Source organism: Chiloscyllium punctatum, chromosome 23 (genome assembly GCF_047496795.1).
Source record: "Chiloscyllium punctatum isolate Juve2018m chromosome 23, sChiPun1.3, whole genome shotgun sequence".
In the NCBI taxonomy this organism is placed as follows: Eukaryota; Metazoa; Chordata; class Chondrichthyes; order Orectolobiformes; family Hemiscylliidae; genus Chiloscyllium; species Chiloscyllium punctatum.
The window spans coordinates 75,728,568-75,756,182 of NC_092761.1; the positions used below are offsets into that span (position 1 = coordinate 75,728,568).

A 27,615-nucleotide genomic window follows, 5' to 3' on the forward strand; every position below is an offset into this window, starting at 1 on the left:
TAAATATAGGGTCAGAGAAATGACAACACACTTCTGTAATTAGTTGATAAAAGGTGATGGGCTGGGACTTTTGTTGCTAGAAACAGCAACGTTTTCATTGGTATTGTTTTCAAATCTACTAATGCCTCAGTGAAAGCTGGAATAAAAGGTTAAGACTCAGACCGTACTATAATTCCACTGCATTTTTTTTTCTATTAAGAATGGTAACTCTAGCATTATGATGGTTTGTTAATGAATTTTACCATGTATATTAATATGTATGTTTACTTTGACTAATTAACATTTAAAATCCTCTGCTCACAAAACAAGATTTTGATTTAGTTTTGTGGAGATGAGAGATTTACAATCACATTGATTTTATCTATGATGTGAGTAATGTCCATCAATGGAGTTTTGGGGAGACAAAGAAAATAAAATAGAAGGAATAACACATGAGATAATAAGCAAAAGGAAAGAATTATTGACCTTTTTGTTTAAAAACATAATTCCAGAAGGTAGAATAAAAGTTATAGTTCATGATTTATTGTGCGAGATTAAACAGGGCTGTTGACAGAGCAAGTTCTGCATTATTCACTAAAGTGGCAACGTTCTTACATGATCACAATTTTATAAAGTATTTATAAAACAAAGTCAACTTATTTTCACATGCTCTCAGTTTGACCAGAATCTCCTTATTTGCCACATAAGAGCTAAGAACGGTGTGCATCAAAGTAAAGCATCTATACAGATAAAGGGGAGAAGAAAGTATTCTTGTTTGTAACACAGCAGCATCTAAAAAACAATCTGAAGTACAAGATATAAACTGTACAAAAATAAATAGCTTTAAAAGGAAGCTTAAAAATAACTACACTCCTTCATTGAAGGTATATGATACCTCAGGTACTCTATATATAGTATTGGAATGCTACATCTGAATTAGTTTTAAATCTTCCATAAAATATAGACACTGTTGTATGGGACTGATATGTAACAAACTATTATAGACACACCAAAGGCAGTACCTCTTAATTCTTAAATTACAGTTACTATGATTGCAGGTTTGTCATCTTTCCAATGTCGACTTGTTGAGCGTTAAGACTGAAACAGCAGCATATAGGAAAAACTTACAGTATATTAGCCTAACTTCTGAAAGGCAACGTTCTCTATCATCTGAGGTAGATCACTATCTGGCAAAACAACAAAAATGATATACAGTGGTATTTGCTCTCTTACTACAGCAAACAGGTCTATTTTGTTGACCTATTTGGGTCAGTTAGTGCATTTTCTCCATTTTTCTATGGCTACACAACCCTGAAGCTAAGCAAGGTCACATCTGGTTAGTATGGGCTGTCAGATTGTATTTCTTTTCACATTGAAAAGTAGCCATATTTAGCACTCCTGCAAGAAGCACTCCTCAGTCACAGATTTGGGTTTTTTGGAAAGATCACATTTATCGTCTTCTGTGGTTTTGCCAGTGTATTCAACGCATAAAGCAGTTCGCTTCCTTTCTCCTTTGCCACAAGTTCTTGAACAGGAGGACCAAAAGCCTAGCTGCCAAAGTGGGCATGGCATATCAGCACAGGGTCTGATGTCTTCTGGCTTCAATGCCCAGTTGCATTCCAAGGATACGTTGCCATCTTGGTCCTTGCATTCTACATTTCTCCTCTGCCAACCAGATCCACAGGTACGAGAACATTCTGACCATTCTCCAAGCGTATACTGAGAAGCGATGGATTGTTTTATGGCATTAGGGGACTTCTTGTTAGTTTTGGCTTTCTGCTTGCTAAATAAAACATCTTTAGGGATGAAAAAACTGTACTTGACCCTGGGAGGTAATGTATCTATACCAATAGACAGCAGCTGAATTATCAGTGGCTCCTGGAGCTGATTGAAACTTTGAATTCTTTCCAGAGTGGTAGAGGAGCCACTGTACTTGAGAATAGCCCCACCGATCGGAATATCTTGTTCTACTGTTATCACAGAATAGTCTCCATTCAGAATGTACTTATCATCCAACAGCTTCACAGCTAGGTAATTACCATCATGTTTAATCCCCTTATGGCTCCGTTGTTTGATATCTATATTGGTTGCTCCAGCAGGGACTGTCACAATATCATTATAGCCATACCTAGGAACACAAGAAAAGAACACAAACCAATAAAAACTAAAGTGATTAATTTCTTTTCATCAGATTTGCTGTGATGTGTGACACAATTAAGGGCTTTTAATAACATAAACAAAGAAGCATGAATGTTTTCTCTGAATTTATGACAGACTGATCTTCAACTGTTTCTGAACGTTAGTTGAAATCACAGTGAAAAACTGGAGATGAAGGCAGTCTCCCTTTCATTCAGTAACGTATTTATACTGGGTTGGGGTCAACTTTCTTAAAATCCCCAATTCCACCTTGAAGGAGGTTAACAATTAGCAGGTCTAATAGGATGCCAACAAAATTACCAAGACACAGAGCTAGTCAGTCCATCATTCCCATAATGCGTGATATGTCTTTAGCTCCAATAGTCTTCTCCTCTAGTCTAATTTTACTCAGAATACTTACGTAATGGTTCTTTCCAGGTTATAGATAAAGATCTATTGTACTAAGGATGTAACTATCGACCCAGCCATTTTATATATTTTAAGATCAGTGTTTGTTATTGGTAATTTGTGTTAATGTTATTTTTAATTGTTTGACATCCTTGTATTCATACCATTGCCTTTAGTAAGAGGGCAAATGTCCTTCAGCTGTTTTTATTTAATTCTCAAAGCAACTAGCTTGCAAGAGACCAATCACTCTTTACAATAGGTTTGAGTGTCATGATTAAAATACCAAATTCAGAATGCAATATTGGAGTGTTTTAACTATTGCATGCTGCAATTAATATTTTAACTAATTCTATTTATAAATTTAAAATTAGTGAACTTAAGTTTACTACATTTGCTAAATAATTTTGCCTCCATCTATAGGATCAAATCATAGAAATGTTTCCAAACTACCAAAGCATAAATCATCCATTGGGTTTCTTGTTAGCTCTTAGCTTTGAAGAATATGAAATTAATATACCTGGACTTGTTCAGAGAGCCACTTATTTTCCTGCATGTTGAGCTATTTCCACCACATACTGCGCACTTGTCAAATTTCTTGCTGGATCCAATGACATGGTCACAGCCAGCTTTTACACATTGACCTTGGACACAAACTGATGTGGTATCAGGACCGCATAAAGTTCCATCAATCACCTGCAACACCAAGAATTGATATAAATTAGTTTTCATTACATCATCAGAAAGATGCTTTGATGTACAACATTTGGAAATGTGAATATAGAGTGAGTTAGTATAGTGGAGCAATAATTTTGTAAAAGGTTGAGGCATCAAGTGGAATGCAAGGGTGGTAATATCCTGCTATTTTGTATTACCAGCTCTTATAAGTGCACCATAGAAAGCATCCTATCTGGATGTATCATAAGCTGGTATGACAACTGCTCTGCCCAAGACTGCAAGAAATTACAGACAGTTGTGAATGCAGCCCAGTCCATCACAAAAACCAGCCTTCCTTCCATTCACTCTGCCTACACTACTCGTTGCCCTGGGAAAGCAGCTAACACAATTAAAGACCCTTCTCACTGTGGTTCTACTCTCTTCCATTGGAAATTTTGATATTTTAGACCAGTAACCTTTCAAATTATAAACTTTGGTTTCACTGTGCACTGTGGTTAACGCTTAATTTATCTTAGCAGGTACTTTTGTACTCAAAAATCTTTCAAAGACAATAATTTAGTTGAAAAGTATGCTTTACATTAAAACACCAAAGAACTGTGGATGCTGGAAATTAGAAACAAATAGAAATTGCTGGAAAAACTCAGCAGGTCTGACAGCATCTGTGGCGAAAAAGCAGAGTTAATGTTTCAAGTCTGGTGACCTTTGTTCAGTTTTTGTTTTTTTTGATGGTTTACATAAATTATTTCCTTAATAATGGGAGACTAGGACGAGGGAATTACATTTACAGTCAGTATTTTTTTTTGTTCTGCCTGCCTCAAGCTAAAATTGCTAGCTAACTTCTGGAGCCAAGATGGTACTGAAAGCCTATAGAACATGTTTTTTTCCACAGTATAATAACATTTTACAGGCCAGAAGGAGGCCATTTGGTCTTTTGAACTTTTGCCAGCATTCCAGTTAGTACCATTCCCCAGCCTTTCCCTATGCCACTTCTAACTTTTTTCCTTTAAAAGGTACTTTCCCTGCTTCCCTTTTATTGTCAGCCCTGCTCCCACCGTGGTTTCTTTGGAAAAATAATAATTCCATTATCCTTACATTTTAATATTTTGATGTTCAACATAAATTTATGCCCTCTGGCTCCTCTTAGTACAGAGTCTCACTTATCAGATTCAAATTATTCGATTCTACCAAACTACATTGTATTCAGTGACCCATACTTCAAACAAAATAGAAAAGTAATTTGTAGAAAAATATTGGAAAGCAATATTTTTAAGCAGTAGACCCTTTCTAACTATTTTGTGAGCTGTAAGAAACTAAACAATTTAACTAAATTGATAGATTTTCAGAACTTGTCATTTTCCATTGTTATAAAGCTGAAGTTATTTCTCCAAAACTGTGAAGGACACAACATATTTTGCAATTGTTCTTTTGTAATTATTCAATACTTTATTACAGAGTAGAAGAATCTTTACAGAACAAGTTTTTTGCATGATACGAAATTAATGTCTCCTAAAATAATTAAATGCAAATGTCACAATATGGTTAAAAGTCTTAAATTGATCACATCAAAGCTCTTTGGTGCCAAAACATGATTCATAGTTATAATTCATCCACTGCAATAAACAGAACACAGAAGTATGAGAGCATGAGTATTATCCTTGACAATCTGGACAGCATTTAAAAATGATTAAACATAAAGTGCTTCAATACCCTTTATATTGAGGGAATTCAGTGGTTTCTTATTTTGTATAGAAAGAGAAAAATGCTCAGGAATTAGTTTTGCCAATCATAGCTGGATCTTTCGATTCTTAGCAACAAATTGATACCAAGACTTGAATGTCACTCTTTGCTGGTATGTGCTTTTTAAGTCTATGATGGACTATAAAAGATAAAGATGCTGTAAAAACCAAAAAAAAAATCGAGCCAAGTGAAAAAGGGAGTAACAGTTGTAAATGATTCTCCACTGATTGGAAAAATCAGTAGAATTGCTGCAGTGACTGATATTTATTAGACTGTATTTTAAAGACTACATTCTTGTTTTTTTTCTTTCATAATTATACATGAAAACTTGGCATGAATAACATTTCTTCAGCAGAAGAGAATCCATGTGAACGCCCAGCTTTCACAATTATCTTTAGTTTTGTGCTATCTCAAGCTGCTTGCTCAGAATTATCCTCCAGAAATACTGTTATTCTCTCCTCTCCACATACTCAGTTTCTCACATTCATGTCTCTATTTTCTCTCCTCATTGAAGAATCAGCAAAATTCCAGGGAGAAGCCAGAAATGGAATCAATCCATTTGGAGCCAACTTGGCAGTCAATGACAACGAGTGGCCCTGGGTTGACTTTGAAGAGTTCTCGTTCCAGAAAACTGCAATGACATGCTACCCCAAACATCTTGATACTCATCCACAGCAAGACAGCTGATTCACAGTCTTGACTGTTTTGAGCCACAAGCCTAAATTTATCCCTTCGTCCTGTGATAGCGATGCTCAACTTTAAACTACAATGTCGACAATAAAAACATCGCTGTAAAATATTATGGAACTAAAGCAAAATGCAGCAGATACTAGAAATCCAAAATAAAAACATAAAGTGCTGGAACCATTAATTTCGGACAGTAGCTGAGAGAAACAGATGCTGTTTGATCTCTTGAGTATCTCCACAATTTTATGCATTTTAGTTATAGTTGTAAATAGCTGTCTATTGTAAGGAGGTACTTACTTTGGATTCAAACACTTTAAAGTCAAAGTCACTCTTCACTTTGGGACGGCAAAACAGTTTACACCGATCTCTTGGGGACACGCCCGAATATTTGGGTATCCAGTTTACAGTGTCACCAATCAAATCTTGATAATTCCAACTGTTGTACTTTTCACATTGCTCCTCCCTGAAGCTTTTTCCTACAGCAAAATAAACAAAGTCTCAAATTATTTTCTTTGTGACACATTGGGAGTGAGCCCTAATTTTGTTTTAAAAATACTTACTGTATTGTAACAGGACTTAGATTGAAATTGCCAAAACTATTCACCCTTTCCAGAAAACTGTAAGAATCCAATCAGTGTACCAGACAAACTTGTGCTTACATTTGTTGGGAGTTCAAGTCGGCATATTCCTTTCAAACTTTGAAAGCAACTTTTGAAAGAAAATATAAGGCAATTTAGTCATAGGATTACTAAGCAGCATTTCATGCCTGTCACTGCCTTCCTGATTTATATGGAGGGAAGCCAACACAATTGATGGCATCACAGGAGTTTCAGATCCCGGGTAATGGAAGTACCTCCAATTTAGGGGGAGGCAATGGCATTATGGTGTTATGGTGGTATTGGGGCAGCTCAATGGTTAGCACTGCTACCTCACAGATCACGGACCTGGATTTGATTCCAGCCTCAGGTCACTGTCTGCAATGAGTCCGCACATTCTTCCCATGTTTGCATGAGTTTTCATCTTTCCATCTGAGTTCCTCCCACAGTCCAACAATTTGCAACTTAGGTGGATTGGCCCTGGTAAATTGCCCATAGTGTCCAGGGACGTGCAGGTTAGGTGGATTAGTCATGGGAAATGTGAAGTTACAGGGAGAGGGCAGAGGGCGAGGGGGTAGGGGGAAAGTTTTGAGAATGCTCTTCAAAGGATTGATTCAGACTTAATAGACCAAATGACCTCTATTTGCACTGTAGGGATTCTATAATTATCACAAAATGAATATTCCAGTGTTCCAGGTTCTAATGTCCTTGGGAATTGGGTTTCAATCTCACCATTCAACATAAATCTAGAATAAAACTGGCTGAACAGTGACCATGCAACCACATTTTCATTAAAATCTATTCAGTTCAGCGATGTCTTTCAGGGAATAAAATCCGCTGTCCTCACTTGGTCTGGCCTTCATGGAATTTCAAATCCACAGCAAAGTGGTTGAGTTTTAAATGCTTTCTGAAGTGGCCTAGCAAGCCATTCAGTTCCAGGGCAATTATGGATGGGCAATAAATGCTGACCTTACATTCAACATCCACATTCAATGAGTGCAAAATAATTTGTCGTTGTGACCCAGAAAGAGTGGTCAGAGCCCAAGTTAATGGTTCCAGAGAACAATGGAGAGAAAATTATCCACTTCACCTGCACTCCCAACTGAAATGTCTGATATTGTTGCACATGAACATATCCCATTCCTCTGCACAATTCATCCATCAGTTTACAAACATAATACCTCAATGCTAACATTGGGTAAGTTTGCCACACTCTTTTTCCCTCACTATCTCCACGCCCCAGATAGACAGCTCTCAACTTGATTAGTGCGGCAGTTGAGCGAGTGCTGGAGGGTCTCCCATTGACACTCCAGTGCTGGGTTCCTGCCCACCATTTCTGTTTGAATGACGAGCCTTTTTGTTCAACCACATTTGGTTCAAGAATTGTATTGGAGTATCTAAAGCATGCTGAAAAGAGGCAGAACTGGCCTTGACATCTTGTTCCAACCCAGAATGGGAATTCAGCTCCAGGTTTTATGTTTGAAAGCAGCTGAGCAGACAAATCTCAAAATGAAATGGATCTGATGAGTTTTGATTTGTTATGTGCTTGTGAACCATTTACATTTGCAGATTCTAAGCTTTACCTTCTTGGTATAATTGCAATAACATTCCAAATTCATCACTCCATTTTGACAATTCTACCAGTATTCTTAAACAACTAAAATAAGCTACTTACCAGATTTATTTGGGCAATCTTCTGTATTGCAGGAACGGTACCGTGTTCGCTGTCCTTCACAATATTTCCCACCATTTTGAGGCACTGGATCATTGCATTCTCTGAATGAAAACTGCACACCTCCACCACAAGTTCTGGAACATTCTCCCCACGGACTCCAGGACCCCCAGCTTCCTTGGACAACAGTCTGCAAGAAAGACAAAAATTCATTGCAAAATTGTCTGAAAATATCACCTCATGCTTATAAACTGGTAAAAATTGAAATATCTTTAGAACTGAACTTTCCTCATTTACTGTGCACCATTTAACTGCTGTTACAGCTTTAATTAGCTTTCCAAATTTCTACCATAAGAAATTCAGCCCCAAATAAGGTCAAATGAATCACTTAGGTCATGATGCCCCCTTGAGCTAACATGAATAATTTATCTGGAGTTATATATACCTTATTATCATTTGGAAAAATGGTCAGCAAACTCTAAGATAAGTGTAGGCAAGGGGATAGTGGATATCTTGACATCATCTAAAACAACAATTTTTTTGTCTTGTTTTGAATAGTTCTTTTTCAAGTGATTACCCACCATCATTTATTACGTAGACTCTTCTATCACCCATTGCATTGAATGTATGTGAAGGAAAGGACACTGGGTATGAAATGCTGCAGAAATTGGGTGAAGCAGTCAGTTCAGATGTTGTCTTGAGGCTTGGTATGAATTTAGCCAAAACACTTTCCCACTGATGATTGCATTAGTGTAAAGAACTTTCTTTCCAAGTATGTGTTCAATGAAAACTAAACTTCCCTGCACTCTGCTTGATGATTGGACTCAATTTCAAATCAGCAGGTATTCTCGCAGCGTGACTTGTCCTCAGTAACTGGACAGATGTATTGGGAGGATATGATCAACTTTGGCTCAATTATTGGCTGCTTTGTTTTGTGAAGAAGGAATAGACTAATACAATAGAGCTTTTGCATAGGATCCTTACAGGAAACAAAGAGAAAAAACTTTCACCCATCACTAAGGACTGGATTTAAACTGAGAACACTGACACATGTGAATTAATTGGTACAGCCAAAGCCTTCCACTCCTCTGTCCACCTGCATTATTTTTTATTTTTAACACTTAATCTGTTTCATTGACAAAGTCTCACATAATCAAATACAGACCCGAATACCAAATAAGTATTTTTAATATTAAAGTAGCACAGTTAAAGTTACAGTATTTGCAATCAGTTTAAAGAAATCAGTATTCCCTTTACATAAAAGTGAAAAACAACTAAGATATCTTAAAATAAATATGCTAAAGGTCCCTTTTGCAATTTCTGTTTTTGTTTCTGATATTGTAAACGTGTCGCTGGGACTAAATTAACTAGTGTTCTAAATAAATTGTGACCGTTCAACAATATTTTCTCAGTCTTTCTTGTTACGTAAAATATTGGCATTTTAATCTTCAACTGATGCCCAAAAAACAAGTGCCAGGTTATACGAATTGGGACACCTTGTCTACCTGTTAGATTCCACAAACCTTCCTTGTACCATTTAGAAAGTCCTTTAAATACTGTTTTTTTCTCTTGTCTTTTTGCATTCATGGGAAGTGGGCATCACTGGCAAGGCCAGCATTTGTTGCCCATCCCTAAGGGCTAGCTCATTTCAGTGGGCAGTTAAGACTCAGGCACATTGCAGTGTGTCTCAAGTCACAGGTAAACCACAGCAGGTAAGGACAGCAGTATTCCTTCCCTTAGTGAACTAGATGAGTGTTTACAACAGTTGCTTCTTAGCACCATGAGTGAAACTTAATTCCAGTTTTATTAATTAAATACAAGTTCCAGCAGTTGCCATGGTGGGATTTGAACCAATACCCTCCAATTAGATTGCTAGTCCAGTGACCTGACAACTATGCCGGCACCTCCCCCTTAGCAGTGATCTGATGTTTTTTTGGAGGGGGAACTGAAGGCTTCTCAACGATGCATGTTGAAGTCCTATGCTGTTTTAATACATCATACTCTGAAGAAGGGTCACTGGGCCCAAAACATTAACTCTGCTTTTTCTCCACAGATGCTGCCAGACCTGCTGAGTTTTTCTAGCAATTTCTGTTTTTGTTTCTGATATTGTAAAAGTGTCGCTGGGACTAAATTAACTAGTGTTCTAAATAAATTGTGACTGTTCAACAATATTTTCTCAGTCTTTCTTGTTATGTAATTATGAATTATGTATTTTTAAAACCATTTGCACCAGTAGAGCAAATAAAATATTGGAGGTATTAAACTCAATGTGATAAACAATCGTGGGGGAAAGCCCACACAATTACGCACCTTACCTTCATACTAGTTACCTCGTCTTTCCCAATACACATGCCATCTACACAGATTTTGTTCTGGCCACATGGAGTTCCATCTCCCCATGGGAGACTTCCATTTCTGGTGAGACACTCAGTTTGATTCTCACACCTGCACCACAGCTGAGAGCACACGTCGGACTCGGACGTGTTTGGACAGTGTTGGCAGTTCTCCCCAAAAATCTGCTGGCACTGAGCATCCAAATCGTATGCCTGGCCTGGCAGCTCAGTTGGCAATGGAATTGAATCCACAGGAGCATCGAGCAGACAGTCACCTGAGAAGAGCACCAGGTAGAATCAGGAATTTTGTTTAAGTTTTGCAATTTTAACATATTTTTAATGAGTATATTCTGTTTTGACAATGGATGTAAATGGATCAGATATTTATGGAACTCATGACATTACACCTGAACGTGGTAGTTTATCCATCCATCTTACACCTGTTTCTATGTCAATGCTTACAAGGAACATCAAAACAGCATCTGCTCACCTGCAAGTAATTTCATAATTGACTAACCAATTGTTTGCAACATATTGATAGTAGCCATCAATTAATTTTAGCCCAAAATTTGCTGTAGAATGGATGGGGAAAGAGACCAATATTGGGGACAAGAAAATTAGCTGGAGTTCCAATAATGATTGAATATCAATATTTACAATTAGGTTGGGTTGGAAGCTGAAATGATCGTTCTTCCTGATTGCATATGTCCATTTTTAGTTTCAGATTTGCCCAGCTAATGAGCCCTGCAGATTTTCATTTCATATATTAAAGGTGGTTGAACAAGTTTACACCAAGAACATGAAATGGGTTTGTATCAAATTAGTTGCCAGTTTTACATTGATTCCAACAGAAAATAAATTGTGTACAATAAGCTTTTGACTTAATGCACACTGGTTTTGAGCTATTACTGCAGACCAGCTTTACCTTGCAGAAGTCCAATGTAACATTCAAGAAAAGGCAGTCGATGAAGAAAAAATTAGTTTTGGTACTGCAGGCATAATTAATAAATATTAGTTCAATATCTACTAAAATATAACTTAGAAAATGTTGAAAATACAAGTCAGTTAGCACTCAAGGAGGGAAAGTATTTTAGTTGGAATCCACTAAAACTGAAACAGTATTTTTTTTTGCAGTTTGGATCCTATCCGTGGTACCATGTGTATCAAAATATTCCTTATTATTTCACCAATGCAATTCATTTAATGATTGTGATATTGTTTAACAATCATCCACACCTAATATGAATTGCAAAACTGATCACTTTAGAATTGACAAAAGACCCCTTTAAGGTATGTGTACATTTATCTTCATTACTTAATTACTATTTAGACACATGATGCCTCTTTAAACAACATGCTGGCTATTATTAAAAATCACACAACAGCAAGATATAGTCCAACAGGTTTATTTTGAAGTAATAGTGCTGCTCCTTCATCAGGTAGCTGTGGAGAAAGTTCATAAGATACAGAATTTATAGCTAGTTATTGTTCGGCTTCCTGTCTGAATAACGAAAGGCAGACAGAATTCGTGATCAGATGCTGTCAGGCCTGTTTAGTGTCTTCAGCGTTCCTGTGTTTGTTTCAGATTTCCACACTTCAGCTTGTACAATATGTTTATGCAATTGAAAAAAACCTAACTGCTCTTCTATAATTTCCCAAAGATAAGTTATCAGGATCAGTTTAAAAATATTATTGTACAAGTTTCCAGAATTTTGTTTTTAGCATATTCTCAATATTTTTCTTCAGTGTCGAGTCTAATGTAGAACATTAGATTTGGAGTAGTACCCTTTTCTTTAGTGGAGCCTTAAAGCAGTTTTGAAATGGATAACTTTATACTTCCATTAAAACAGGAGTGAAAACTATTTCAGACACTGGCGTTAAATATTTGATCATTATCACTTCATAAGACCTAGAAATTATTTTCAGAGGGACTTGTAAACACAACATTCATTACATCGTGGGAGAGCAAGCTTGCTATTATCTCATCTGCTTTTTTCCCCCTAGTTACAGAGCATTGAATATTGATCACTAGGTATTTATTATATATAGGATCTCCAAGATGATAAGTAGATTTTAAAGGATAAACTGTATTTACAGAAAATTGCAGATAAATCTACATACTCACAATCAAGTTTGTGAACTATAGATTCTGTAAAATGATCATCTAATTGTACACAAATTGACTTTATGGATAGTTTAGTAAGGTTCCAACATTGCCAAAATACACTTTAGTGAATCCTGCTCCGTTATGCACATTTGGGAATGGCTTCAGGCTGAAAATCCATGGCATTTGGAAACTGAATCAAGGCAAACCTCACAATGTGGAGTTTCTAGTGTTGGACTGGGGTAGACAAAAATCACACGGCACCAGGCTACAGTCCAACAAGTTAATTTGAAATCACAAGCTTTCGATGCACTGCTCCTTCATCAGGTGATCAGTTGCACTGAAAGCTTGTGATTTCAAAAAAACCTGTTGGATTACAACCTGGCGGTCCTCATTATATTTAGTTCAATCTAGTTAACAAGTAGTAGCATTATTTGCAACCCTTTACAACAGAGACATTTTCTCCTGATCCCAATACATGCAGGATTTTAACAAATAATTAGATATAAAGATGGTCCAATTAAAAACAATTGTTTCCAATAATAATAGTCCCACAAACTAGAAATAAACTTTTCCTCTACAGTAGGTTTAGGCAGGTGCAAATGCTTCACCAAAGCTTAGAAGACATCCACCTTAGTATATTGTAACTAACTTACTTACCGTGACCATTGTCAAAGAATTCTGTGATATAAAATGCACTACAAGGAGACCAGGGGAGAGTTCTGTTGAGGTGGATGAACAATGGAGCCATCATATGGTTTCCCCCTATCTGACCAAATAACTTATTGCATGGCTTTGAATCATCATGTGGCATGCTCAATTCATGACCTGTCAAAAATGAAAAAATATTAACCCAGTCAGAACCAAATTGAATATAGGAAGACTATACAATTACTTTCGTCCTTCTGGCTAAATGTACAGGAGACATGGAACTATTCCAAAATAATTATTGTTAAATTTTGCTAACTTTAATGATTGTAATATCATTTAACAATCAAGTTTCAGTTTTTCTGTTAGACTAATTATTTTTGAAACAAAACCCGCACCTGTGTTGTTGCATACTTTGACCAAATTCTGCACTAAATCATTTGAATGTATTAAATGGGCAGTGCTTAATATTAAGACTAAAGACTGGGACTAAAACTCAAAATGATTCCGATCTTGACCAGTGAACCAATTTACAAATTTGTTAAATTTTACTTTGTGTGAATTGCAGCTATAAATGACAATGACATGATACTGAAGTATTGAGACACTATCTTCCTTGAGGCTGTCTCAAATTGCCAATCTAAATTCAATATATGTCACTTCACACCCAAATTTTATTCTTCACTTTTGTTCCCAGTCAAATTGTTTACTTTTGCTGCAAAATGTGTAATGTATTGGGAAAATCAGAGATTAAGAATTTACAGAATTATTTAGTTGTAAAATAAAGGTAAAACAAAAATCTAGAAAAATATTCACAGCACTCCAGATGTCTCCAATACATTATGACCATGGAAAGTGGAAATATGCCAAACTTTCTCTGGAGGACTAAGCTGGCACTTATCCAGAACTACTCGGAGCAAAGCAACAAATAACATTCAGTATGTCTAACTCACAGTGGTGAAGTGCAGCTATTTCTTTCTAAAATAAATCACTTCTTTAGTTTGGTTTTCAAATATTTCCATACTATTCAAAAGAAAATGAAAGCCCGAAGAAACAGAATTCCGAATAGGTGAAGGTAACATTTTTGTAAGTATCTGACTTCCCAAACTGGTAATAGATGATTTAATTTATAGTTTTCCAGCAGTGGGAGCATCATGCCTTTGTGGGAGAATCAAGTTAATGCTACTATACACCATATTATTACTTCTATTTTGAAGTTAAGATCTGAAAAATATTTTGGTTTTCACATACTTTTTACAAAGAATTCAAGCACCTGGATGCAGGAAAGTAAGATACTTATCATAGTGATTCACTTGTCTTCTTAATTGCAGTTTTATCCTATTACACTGTTGTCTTTCTTTCTTCTCTATGCCACCACTCATTTCCTTGCTGCAGAATTTTGATTAAAATTCATATAACCTCAGGATATCCCCCCAGGACATGTCTTGCTCCTCTTCTCCAAGCTACATTCCTCAATTATGCTTCATGTCAGAAGATGTACAATTGTTTTACAACTAATTATACGTCATTAAATTAATGCTTCGATTTTGTAACTGAACTAACTAGAGATCCCGAGGCTCAGTAGGTAACGTCGCAATCTCTAAACCAGAAGATTTAAAGCTTGCTATCCACAAAAGGAGCATTCATAAGGCAGTTCAACAGGTAGATAATTCAGCCTATTAATCTGTCCAACACGTTAAGTGCGTGATAAGCTATGAAACAAACTGCAAATTATGTGGACCCAAGATAGATAATGATGGGGGAAGATCATTCAAATCAAAGCACTGAAAAGCAACATGTTAATGTTGTTTAAAATGATGCTGATAATGTTTCCTGCCTGACCCTACCCATTCCATCAGTGAATCATTCCTTGTATTGATTATTGTCTGTACCTGTCAGTTTGACATTTGTTCCTTGCCCAGTTTAGCTGGAAGTTGTGTTGTAAGTGTACTTTTTTGATATAAAATGTACATGTGGTAACACATTAACATGCAGTTTCTCATTCTTGGCTTTCAAAAGATGCAACACTCAACCTTGCAGTCTTTTATTTAGAGTATAGTTCTCTGATGCAAGGGTTGAGTCCAGGCACTCTGGAGCATTTCAAGAACTTGAACCTATATTCAAAAAATGAAGTCAAAGGTCATGGTCCTGCGATTCACTCCACGCTACTTATAGAGCCAGAGAATCATATAGCACGGAAACAGACCATTCGGTCCAACCAGTCCATGCCGACCATAATCCCAAACTATACTAGTCCCACCTGCCTGCTTCTGGCCCATATCCCTCCAAACCATTCCCATTCATGTACTCATCCAAATGTCTTTTGGATGTTGTAATTGTACCTGAATTTGCCACTTCCTCAGGAAGTTCATTCCACACACGAACTACCCTTTGCATAAAAACGTTACCCCTCATGTCTTTTTTTAAAATCCCTCTCCTCTCGCCTTAAAAATGTGCCCCCTTGACTTCAAATCCCCCATCCTAGGGAAACGTCAACTACCATTAACTCTATCAATACCCTCATTAGTTTATAAAGTTCTGTAAGGTTGCTTCTCAATCTCCAGTGAAAAAAGTCCCAGCCTATCCAGCCTTTCTTTATACGCTTACAAAACAGATTGTACTATTTTTAATCATGACCTTTATCCTGTCTTTCATACAGAAGAAATAGGCACATTGTGTTATTAACTTTAGCTTACTGCATGGAGTGTGATAAGTGGCAATATGGGTTCTATAACTTTCCTCTTGAATACAATTCAATAAAAAATATTTCACAGACTAGCCTGTAAATGGAGAGAAAAGAAAAATATCCAGTCAGAAGAGAATAAAACATCTGGATATTTTAACACTTAAAGAGAAGGAAAAGAAAAGCAGTAACGCTAAGGTCAAGATATATCCAACTGTTAAGACATAGATGGCAGACAGAAGGGTGCATGCAAGCAACTCCATTAAATAAACAAACATTCAGGATACACATTTGAGGGGATTTGTCACTGTACCCAGTTCATGTGCTACAGTGTAGGCAGTCTGAAGTCCATCATCCTCAATCACAGCACAGCTCCTGCTTCTGTCACACATAGTCCCAGTGTCCGCCACTCCAAGGGTATCACAGTTGAGGTGGCCACAGATGTCCTGACAGGAAGAAAATGAGAGAACTTCTCAACTGTTCCCATTCAAAAATAAAAATGGTCAAAAACGCAATTCATAATTTGAACAAAATTGCAAAGCTACACGCAACATTTATAAATTTTTCAACTGCTTAAGGGCAAAAGGTACATAAAACAAACAGACAAACAATCAGAAAATAACAGGTACAAATCTTTAAGAGAAAATAAATGCTGAACCATCTGTATACATGTACAACATTGAGAGGGTGATCATTTATTTCAGCCTTTATGAAATAAACTCCATCTTTGCTGTTACAATCAGTTATTCTTTCTCTCAAATCTGCATTTTTTTTGTTGGCTGGCTATCAGTTGCAGATTCCTAGAAAAGTAGAGTCATAGCATGGTTACGGCACAGATAGTAGCCATTTGGCAATTGTACGTCTGTTGCCTCCCTGGAAAAGCAACTCAGCCGGTCCCACTCCCCCATGACTGGTAACAAGGTGGTTTAGTGGTTAGCAGTGCTACCTCAGAGCACCAGGGACCTGAGTTTGATTCATCCTTGGTTGATCATCTGCGTGGGGTTTGCACATTCTTCCCATAGCTGTATGAGCTTCCTCCGTGTCCTCCGGATTCCTTCATTGTCCAAAGATGTGTGGATTAGCCATGGGAAATGCAAGGTTACAGGGATGGGGTGGATCTGGGTAGGATGGTCTACCAAGGGTTGTTGTGGACTCAATGAGTCAAATGGCCTGGCCAACACTGGAGGGATTCTATAAATAGCTCTGTGAATTACTTCTCTGGCTTGATAGCTTTGATTTCTTTGGTCCAATAGTTTAATGGAGACATCACAACAATTTAACCACAAATATATTTCTAACATTTGAAGAGTAGACAAACAAGACATTATACACTTTTGTATTTTGTAGTAAGAGTATGTAACAAAGATAAAATGTAATGTGATCACGAGGCTTTCAAAAGTGAATTGAAGAGAATGCAATCTAAGTACATACCCATTAGAAATAAATATGGATATCCAAAGCTATAGTATCCTGGATGACTAAGGCTATTGATGAGAAAATAAGGAAGAAAAATGAGGCATATGATGTATACTAGAACAACAGTAGCAATAGAAATCCAAAAGAGCATCTCAAATGCAGACAGGCTACAGCTGGAATAAGGAAGGCTGCAAGGAAGCACAAGAACAGGATGGCAGGCTGCACTTAAACAAAGAGTAAAATGTTGTTAAAACATACAGATAGTAAAACATTATTGAAGGCAAGTGTGGAGTCTGTAAGGAACAAGCAGGATAAGTTGCTAACTGAAGCAAAGGGTATGGCAGAGGTACTGAACAAGTACTTTGCTTCTATCTTTACCAAATTATAAATTGGTGACAATGGTTTAGTTGAAAACATGGGTGTTGAGCAACAGAGCAGATTGGCGATAGATAAAGATGAGAGGCTAAAAAGGCTGGCAGCACTCCAGCTAGACAAGTCACTAGGACTGGTGGGATGCTTTCTAGATTGCTGAGAGAGATAAGAGAGTAAATTGCGGAGCCATTGACAGAGTTCTTTCAGGCCTCTTTGAACATAGGATTACACCAGGGTACCGGAGAATTGTAAATGTGAAGCCATTGTTTACAAAAGGGGCAAAAAGGATAACCCAGCCAACTACAGACCTGTCAGGTTGACATCTATAGCAAGAAAACTTAAGGACGCCATAACACAAGACAAGATAAATATACACTTAGTGAAAAATAAGTTTATACCAGACATTTGACATGGCTTTGTCAAAATTAGAGTGGTGCTGGAAAAGCACAGCAGGTCAGGCAGCATTTGAGCAGCAGGAAAATCAACATTTTGGTCAGGAGCCCTCCATCAGGAAAGCCTTGCCTAATGAAGGGCTCCTGCCCAAAACGTCTATTTCCCTGCTCCTCGGATGCTGCCTGAACTGCTGTGCTTTTCCAGCACCACTCTAATCTTGACTCTTATCTGCAGTCCTCACTTTCGCCTATGGCTTTGTCAAAGCAGGTCATATCTGAGAGTTCTTTGACAATGCGACACATGGCAGCATTGATCAAAAGTTGGCTAAAAAATAGAAAACAGTAGGTAGGTATAGGTGGGCACTTCTCAGACTGGAGACAATTTGACAGTGGTGTTCCCCAGGAATTTGTGTGGGGCTACTTGCTTTTTCTGATTTATATAATCGATTTGGAGATGGATATACAGATGACATTAAGCTAGGGAGAATAGTGAATTGTGAATATGATGGTGCGATTTCAGAAGGATAGTGACAAGTCGGCCAAATGGACAAACACCTGGCAAATGGATTTCAATGTAGAGAAATGTGAGGTAATGTATTTTGATACAAGATACATAGAGAGGCAATACAGGCTTAATGGAGGGGAATACAAAAGCAAAGAGACCTCAGGATTCGAGTGCATAATTCTCTGAAGGTGGCCAGGCAAGTTGAAACAGTTCTTAAGACGATTTTGGATCCTTGGGTTTATAAATAGAAGCTTGGTGTGTAAAAACTAGGAGGTGACACTACATCTCTACAAATTATCAGTCAGACCACATTTGGAGTATTGTGTTCAATTCTGGGCACCTTATTTAAAGAAGCATGTTCAAACCCTGGAGAGAGTGCAAAGGAGATTAACTAGAATGGTCCCAAGAATGGGGGATTTTCGACATAAGGAAGGATTAGAGAAGCAAAGAAGATTAAGAGATGACCTTATTGGAGTGTTCAAAATTATGAACAATTTAGACAGAGTAAAGAAGGATATTCTGTTTCTACTAGGGATCATGATTTTAAGATTGTCAGCCAGAGAGCTCAGAGTGAAATGAAGAGAAACTTTGTCTCTCTGAGAGTTGTTAGGATTTGGAATGCACTGCCGAGGAGAGTGGTAGAGGTGGATTCTACACAAGATTTCAAAAGAGAGCTGGATATATATTTGACAATAATAAATTTAGAGGGCTACGGAGATAGGGTTGGAGAATGGAACAAGCTGGGTAGCTCTTTCAGGAGCCAGTACAGACATGATGGGTTAAATGGCCTCCTTCTGTGCGAGAAAGTTGTATGAGACTGCTTAAACGCTTAGTTCTACAATAGCTCTATTAACTTCACATTAGTCATGAAAAGGTTAATTGGGTGGTTATACAAAAGTTAAGATGGTACCCTATTGATAGAAAATCCCAGCACAACTGTAAATGTCAGGAATGAAGTACTTGAGGCTAAAAGTGACAAGTATTTGGCCCATCTTGATCTAGCCCTTAGGTCCCCACAATCACAGAAGCTAAACTTCAGCCAATATGATTCAAAACAATATAAAAGGAAATTGTGTACACTCTACACTACAAAGACTATGTGGCCCTGACAACATCCCAGCTACAGCGCTGATGACTTATGGTTCAGAACTAGATAAATCTCTGGCCAAGCTATTCCAACTCAACTAGAACATTGGCATCTATCCAGTAAAGTTCAAAAAAATGCCAAGGCATTCCCCGTCCAAAAGAAATAAACAGCGAAAATATAATACCACACCCCATCCAAATACTCTCAGCCATTAGCAAAATGAGGGAATGGGCTATTAAGAATACCATCAAGGCATCTCTGTTCAAACCTCATTTGTTCAGGAATACTCAGTTTGGATTTGTTAGACCACTCACTTCTAGGTTTCTTGTAGCCTTGAACATCTAGACAGCGAAAAAAACTTAGTGAAAAATTAAGTAAATAGGAATCAGTGGGAAACTCTCCACTGGGTGTGAATATGAAGATCAATCTTCTCAGCCTCAGGACATCATGCTGGAAGTTGTCAGGATATTGTCCTAGGCACAACATTGTCAGCTGCTTTATCAATGACTTATGCTTCATAAGATGAGTAATTCAATGTGGATTGTATTGTGTTAAATTCTACTCTACAAACACTGCAGCAGTCTGTGCCCTCAAAAGACCTGAACAATATTGAGCTGTTAAGTAGCAAATAACATTCACATTATACAATTGTCAGGCAATGCCTCCTCCAACAAGAGTGAATCTAAACATCTCCTCTTGACATTCAATGACTTTACCATCACTGAAACTCCTGCCATCAGCATCACAATTAAACAGGAATATAAGTGCCCCAGACAAATAAATACTGTAGCTACAACAGGAGGTTAGAGACTGGCTACACAATGGCCATTCACCTCCTGATTCCCCAGAAGCTATCCACCATTGACAAGGCAGATGTCACGAGTGTGATGGAATACTAATCACATCCCTGGTTGAGTGCAATTCCAATAACACTTAAGATTTAATTTACTGTATCTGCTGCTCCTGATGCAGTCTCCTCTATACTGGGGTGACAGAACGCCTACTCACAGAGTACTTCAGAGAATATTTCCGGGACACCTGCACAAACCAACCCCAACTCCCTGCGGCCGAACACTTCAACTCCCCCTCCTATTCCACCTAGGACATGCATGTCCTGGGCCTCCTCCATCACCATTCCCTTACCACCTGATGCCTGGAGGAAGAACATCTCATCTTCCGCCTCAGGACCCTCCAACCCCATGGCATCAATGTGGATTGCACCGGCTTCCTCATTTCCCCTCCCCCTTATCCCAGTTCCAACCTTCCATCTCAGCAGCGCCCTCATGACCTGTCCCACCTGTTCATCTTCCTTCTCCCCCATCCATTCCACCCTCCTCTCCAACCTATCACCATTATCCCCACCTTCGTCTACCAATCACACTCTCAGCTATCTTCCCATTAGCTCACTTCCCTGCCATTTATCTCTCCACCCCAAGGCTCCCAGCCTCATTCCTGATGAAGGGCTTTTGCCTGAAATGTTGACTTTCCTGCTCCTCAGATGCTGCCTGACCTGCTGTGCTTTTCCAGCACCACACTCACGATTCTAATCTCCAGCATCTGCAGTCCTCACTTTTGCCTACCTCACTAGATCAGTTGACTGACAACCTGCCCATCACCACTGCACCGCGGCTGCAGGCTGTGCCTGCTACAAGATGCATAGTACCATTTGATCCTGCAACTATACCTCCTCCTCAACACACTCATGAACTCTACCACATAGAAGGATAAAGACAGACAAGTGGAATCACAACCACCTGTAAAATCCCCATGCCAGGTACCACCCTCATTTGGAGATATAATTCTGACCTTTTGCTTCCATTGGATCAAAATATGGCAACTGCCTTTTAGAGGAATGAGAAATTATTTAATTGATGAATTATAGGATGTTAAAGGTTTTGACAAAGGCGATGCAGAAAGGGTGTTTCCTCATGTAGAGCAATCTAGAAAGAGAGGTCATAGCTTTACGGCAGATTTAAAGCAAAGTCGAAAAATTACTTCCCTCAAGGAGGTGAGTTTGTGGAATTCACTGCCACTGAATGTGGTGAATGCTGGAATATTGAGTAAATGTAAGGAGGAGCTGGACATTCAGTGCAAAGCATTTGCTTTCCCACCCACACACCATTTTTACAGAATCTCTAGCACAGAAAACAGCAATACATCTGAACTTTGTGCTGCAACTCTTATTTCAATTCACTCCACAGATCAGCCTGGCACCTAAGGAGAAATGTTTATACAGGTCCACTTGTAGCAGTTTACAATATCTGTCATCACTCATCCGATTCGGAAACTTTCATAAACGTGGAGAATTTCTGCGCCGGAATCTTGACCTGACCGGTAACAGGAAACCGATTTAAATCTGCTCTCTGACAACGGATGTGGAAGTGTCGGGATATAATTATCCTATCACACTGTTTGGCTATGTTGGGGAATTATATCCCGGAATCATGCGCCGAGTTATTATAGCCAGCCCTCCCACTGCAGTTATTGACATCTGAGTGGCTGCAAGATTTTATTTATAGATCATGGCAAATGTAACTTGGAAATCCATGCCAAGTCTTTTCACTCTTGCACAGTTATGAAAATACCTTCAGAGATTTCAGTTAGGTCTCTGATGGTAAAGTCTGATGCCCCCTTCCCCTGTGACTGACTAATAGTAAAACCCTCTCGCACATTGAGTAATGCTCAACTGCAATTCACATCCTGAGATTTTCCCCCTCAAGCGGGCTGAATGGAGAACAATAGGGGGCAGGGTTATCATATGACACTCCACTGAGAGTGACTGAGACACTGTATTCTGCGTGTTCGATCTTAGAACGGAACAGAGAACAGCAGGGACTGGGCAGTGGGCAGGATCAAGAAAAGTCACTGTGTCTAATTAGTTACAAGTGTTGTACCAGGGCTCATCGGAGCTCACCAGACATTAAGAGCTCCGCATTTAACAGGACTGGGAATATTCACGTTTTCACTGCATTGTCAAGGCGTGGATCGTGCGTTATTGTCCATCAGACCGGTCCATATAGTTGCACACAGATCATGGAAAGGCTTAAGTTAAGAATTTGACTGCAACCACTAATGCATACAGTGTACATAGCTGCAGACAGATCCAGGGTTGCAGATACACACGCCAGCTGACAGACTGACACAGCGGCTTTTTCTGCTCCAAGTGTGAATCTCACACAGTAATCAGTGCGGGCTTTGATGATCTCCCCGGTCAGGAGGAAAGCTTCAGGGCAGTGTTCGTGGGAGGAGGGGGGGGGCCGCGATAACTTGGTAAGATGTTTCCCCCTCACCCCTCCCTATAGCCCCCCAAACCCCCGGGGAAGCACTCAACCCGGCCGCGTTAGGTGGAACGGACCCGCCTGCCCCATAACAGCAACAGGCGAACTGTTAAAACTTCCCAAACCGCGTCCATTCGGCCGGCGGGCCGGGGGAGATAGCAGCAGGTGTCAGCTCACCCCGGGATAACGGGATATCCCCAGCGCTAGGGAACAGACTGCCCCTCCTCTCTCCTCCCCCCCCCCCCCCCCCACACACACACACACACACACACACAGGGTATTCACAAAGACCCGGTTCGGATTTCACGGAAAGAAAAACCTGGGTTAATTTAAAGGGTCATCTTACCTCCCCCCACCCCCTTCACATTTGGCACTCAGTCACACAGCACGGAAACAGACCCTTCGGTCCAACCAGTCCATGCCGACCATAGTCCCAAACTAAACTAGTCCCACCTGCCTGTGTTTGGCCCATACCCCTCCAAATATTTCTTAATCGTGTAATTATCCAGTGTCTTTTCCATGTTGTAACTCAGCCCACAATCACCACCTTCTCTGGATGTTCACTAGCCTTTCCCACTTTCTCTCCCTCCCGGACTGTTACATCAAAACCATCTCCCGTTAAACAACGGCCTGTCTGGAGCTCTCTGTAAAATGTCATCCGCAAGTATTTGAGGGGGGAGTGTCAGCTCAGCTCGCCCCCCACACACACACCCCCAGCTCCTCAACACACACAAAATGATACAAAAAAATCCCTGAAAGCTGCGGACGCTGGGAACAAACAAAACCAAACGCAGAAAATGCTGGAGAAGCTCAGCAGGTCTGACAACATCTCTGCACAGAGAAAGAAACGTGAACATTTCCAATCCAATGTTATTTCATTAGAAACGTTAACTCCCGGCGGCTGCTGACAGATGAAATGATGTAAATCTGGGCTGATGTGTACGGGATTTCGCGATCTGCATTGGACCGCTTGTCCCATTCCCCGACATTTCCAGCAAAGGGGTGCAGGCGCTGGAATCTGTACTGAAAACAAAAAAACTTGCTGGAAATCACAGCGGCTCAGACAGCATCCATGGAGAGAGAGCACCCCGGCGCCCGGAGTGACAGTGACAGGTCCTGCCCAGAATGAGGCAAATTGTAGATGACTTATCCCGCTGGGAAGTTGGGATTTGGAGGAGAGGAGATGGACAACATCGATAGTTGAGATTCACGAATGAACCACAAGTGGCCGCTCTCACGCTGGACCCAGGTCATGGATGCAGTAACATTGGAACAGCCACATGAATGGATGGAGACAGGCAAAAGCTATTGCTAACCAAAAGAGAAACTGACAAAGGGTCAGTTAGACTCGAAACGTCAGCTCTTTTCTCTCCTTACAGATGCTGCCAGACCTGCTGAGATTTTCCAGCATTTTCTCTTTTGGTTTCAGATTCCAGCATCCGCAGTAATTTGCTTTCATCAAAAGCTATTGCTACTCACGGGACTGCCGGCAAGTGGATTAAAAAAAAACAGAATTGAATCCCTTTTTTTCCCTCCAGCAGGGGGTTAGAACACTGGTCCGAACGAGATGGGAATGGATTGATGATCAAGGAAGTGGGTGAGAGGGGTTTGGTGGAAAGAGCCGGGGGTGGGATTGAATTGCATAGCTCTCTCAGTAAAACAGACTGGATATTTATTCACCGGTCCATTCCTCAGCCCCGGTCTGCCACACATTGCTTGGTGGACATCCTGTTCAGGTATCGTCCCGAAACCACCCCCCGCCCGCCGAATGGGACTCGGCGCTCTCCCGGGCGCAGCGACAAACAAACCGAGGAGGTTTCTCATTCGTTTAAAACCTACAGGAAGACGGGATTTCAAGGGCAGTTCGGAAACCGTACTTCACCCAGTCAGTAAGATCATGCCTGGCTTTGGTCCCATTTCCTGTAATCTCTTAACTCTTTTTTTTCAAAACTATTCACGAAGTTTCCGTTTTTGCATTCACCTGACCATACATTTGCAAAAAAACCCCACAATTAAAACAGCTGCATTTTGGGAGCAAGATGAAACAATTAGACTGCCTCTAAACGTGAAGGTATCCATCAACATGTCAGCTTTTATTATTTTTACAAGAAACAGTTTGGGTTAGCCTCAGTTTTTAAACATATTGGTCGAAGAATTAGGTTCATCACAATCACAAGTCAAAATCATGTTGGGTTAGGACTCCCTTTGTTTAATAACCTGGAATCAATAAGTCCACTATTCGGGAGAAGGTGGAGGTGAGAAAGGGCAGGAGTGAAAATGGGAGGTGTTAGGATCAGGAGAGAAAGTTAGAGTGAGAGGGGAAGAAGACGAGAGGGTGGGGCGGGAAGGGGGAGTTAGAAAGTGTGGGATTAGGAAGGGCAAGAAGGAAAGAAAGTTAGCGTGGGAATGGGGAAAGAATAAGAGAAAGCAGAGGTAGGGAGTGGGTAGGAGGAAGTGGGAGAAAGGGAAGAAGGAGAGAAGGTGGGGCAGGAAGGAAAAGAGAAAGGGAGGGAAGGTGGGGGAGAAAGAGAAGGGGTAAGAAAAATAGGAAGTGGAGTGGGAATGAGAGAAAGTGGGTTCAGAAAGGGCAAGGAGAGAAAGTAGGGGATGAAGAGGAGAGAAAGTGGAGGAAGTGCAGTAGGGAGAAAGAGAGAGGGGGCATAAGTGAAAGAGGGGCAGGAGGAGAGGAATGGGGAGAGAGGGCAAGGGGAGAGAAAGAGAATGATGGGGCAGAGGGAGGGAAGGCGACGGGAGGAAGGGGTTGGAGGTTTGGTACGGGTTTGGAGTTGGGGAAGCGGCTGGTGTTTGGGGGAAGAGGGTTAGAGTTTGAGGAAGTGGCTGGAGTTTGTAGGAAAGGAGGTTAGAGTTGGTGTTCAAAGGAAGGGGCTGGAGTTGGGGGAAGAGGGTTGGAGTTGGAGGGAAGGGGTTTGGGAGGAAGGGAGCTGGGGTCATGAGGAGGGTTTTAGAGTTTTGGGAAGGGGCTGAAGTTTGGGGGAAGAAGGTTGGAGTTGGAGGGAAGGGGCTGAAGTTTGGGGGAAGAGGGTTGGTGTTGGAAGGAAGGGGATTGGAGTTGGGGAAGGTGGTTGGGGGAAGGGGATTGGAGTTGAGGAAGGGGGTTGGTGGAAGGGGATTGGAGTCGAGGAAGGGGGGTTGGGGAAGGAGATTGGAGTTGAGAAAGGTGGTTGGGGGAAGGGGATTGGAGTTGGGGAAGGTGGTTGGGGGAAGGGGATTGGAGTTGGGGAAGGTGGTTGGGGGAAGGGGATTGGAGTTGAGAAAGGTGGTTGGGGGAAGGGGATTGGAGTTGGGAAAGGCAGTTGGGGAAAGGAGATTGGAGTTGAGGAAGGGGGTTGGGGGAAGGAGACTGGAGTTGGGGGAAGGGGGTTGGGAGTTGGGGGAAGGGGGTTGGGAGTTGGGGGAAGGGGGTTGGGGGAAGGGGGTTGGGGGAAGGGGGGCCGGGCAGTCCCGGCTGGGCGCGCATTACCTGGCGGGTGAACAGGATGGCCGTGTCGAAGTGCTGAGGGTGGCGGTCGCTCGGCTGGTTGTAGTCCCGCTGCCAGCGGCAGAAGTTGCGGAGGGTGAGGCCGGCGTTGCTGGAGACGGCGGGCCCGTCACTCGGGCGGTGGAGGACCAGCAGTTTGACCACCACCAGGTTGACCAGGTTCCGGAGGCTCGGGTGGCGGTACAGGCGGGCCACCATCGCCATCAGGCTCAGCAGGTAATGCTGCAGGGCGGCGCCATGGAAATGCAGCATGGAGCTATCCGCCACCAGCATCGTCTCGATGTACCGAGCCTCGGACACGAACCTCTTGCTCCTGGCCGCCCCGCTCCCGTTCCGCTGGCCCGGGCTCTCCGGGACGGCGCAGTGCTCCTCCGACGCTGCTGCGCTCTTCCAGCGGAGCAAGTGAGGCCGCTCGGCCCCGCCGTCTCCGGGCTCCAGCGGCTCGATCTGATATTCCTCGCCGTCTGTATGGAAGGAGCCCCGGAGCCCCTGGCATAGACTGAGTGCCACCTCGGAGCCGGCTTGGTCATTGACCCGACCCGAGTAAAAACAGCGGGCTAGCTCCAGGGAACCCAGCCAGGGCGGGGGGAGCCCCGGCTCTCCCTTCGGGAGGTGCTCCACCCGGAAAGCCGGAGACAAGAAGCCGGAGTCGGGCACCAGGCGGAGGGTAAAGTCGCGGCCGAAAGCCCGCAGCTGGTAAACCGGGCGCTCGGACTGGTTCCCCAGCCGGACAGGAGTCACTAAGTCCTGCCTGAAGGGCAGGGCAGCTCCCTGAGCCAGGGACAGGCAGCCCAGGACTAAGGACAGTGTCCTGGAGAAGTGAGTAACTCTGCAGAACATCTCCATGGATTCGACAACTAGAGAGAGAGAAAGGAAAAGCACACACAGAAGAGGGAACTGCTCGTCCGGTTTGAGAAGAGGGATCTACTCACTGCTCTCTCTACCTGTTCGACAATATGCTGAAAACTCTTCTCCTGCTGAATTCTGCCGAGTTAGCAGAGGATTTTGTGACTGTGAAAAGTCACTCTGCTCTCTCTCTCTACCTTTCAAAAAAAACTGCTAAAAAAAATCAGCCTCTTCTCTAATGTACAATTCTCCTGGTTTTAAGCTGGGGATCTGGGACTGTCAAAAGTCACTCTGCTCTCTCTCTATCTGTCTGTCTGTCCAAACAAAAACTGCTGATCGTTTAACTCCTGCTGCAGGATCCAGGCTTGAGCAGAGGAGAGTCTTGCTTGTGGTTTGCAGGTGAGGGTGTCCAGAGCTCTGATCCTAACCGGGATCTCCCGTGGCCGCGACACGACTGTGAAGCTGCAAAATGCCAACGTTTTATACTCTCCCCGCCGCCTCCATTGACATAAACGCTTTGATCATTCACACCATCGGCCGAGGCTTCACTTTAATTTTCCTG

General features: G+C 41.1%; 1 protein-coding gene across 1 annotated transcript; it reads right to left on the bottom strand.

The window, feature by feature from the left end:
- Positions 1-517: 517 nt before the first annotated feature.
- Positions 518-27,615, bottom strand: LOC140494150 (A disintegrin and metalloproteinase with thrombospondin motifs 8-like). Its single transcript, XM_072593218.1, has 8 exons — positions 26,190-27,615; positions 15,972-16,104; positions 12,988-13,155; positions 10,206-10,498; positions 7,894-8,080; positions 5,920-6,098; positions 3,041-3,216; positions 518-2,107 (listed from the first exon to the last, which is right to left on the bottom strand). Exons 1-8 carry the CDS (start codon positions 27,051-27,053, stop codon positions 1,369-1,371), a joined length of 2,739 nt encoding a protein of 912 aa, XP_072449319.1. The 5' UTR covers positions 27,054-27,615; the 3' UTR covers positions 518-1,368.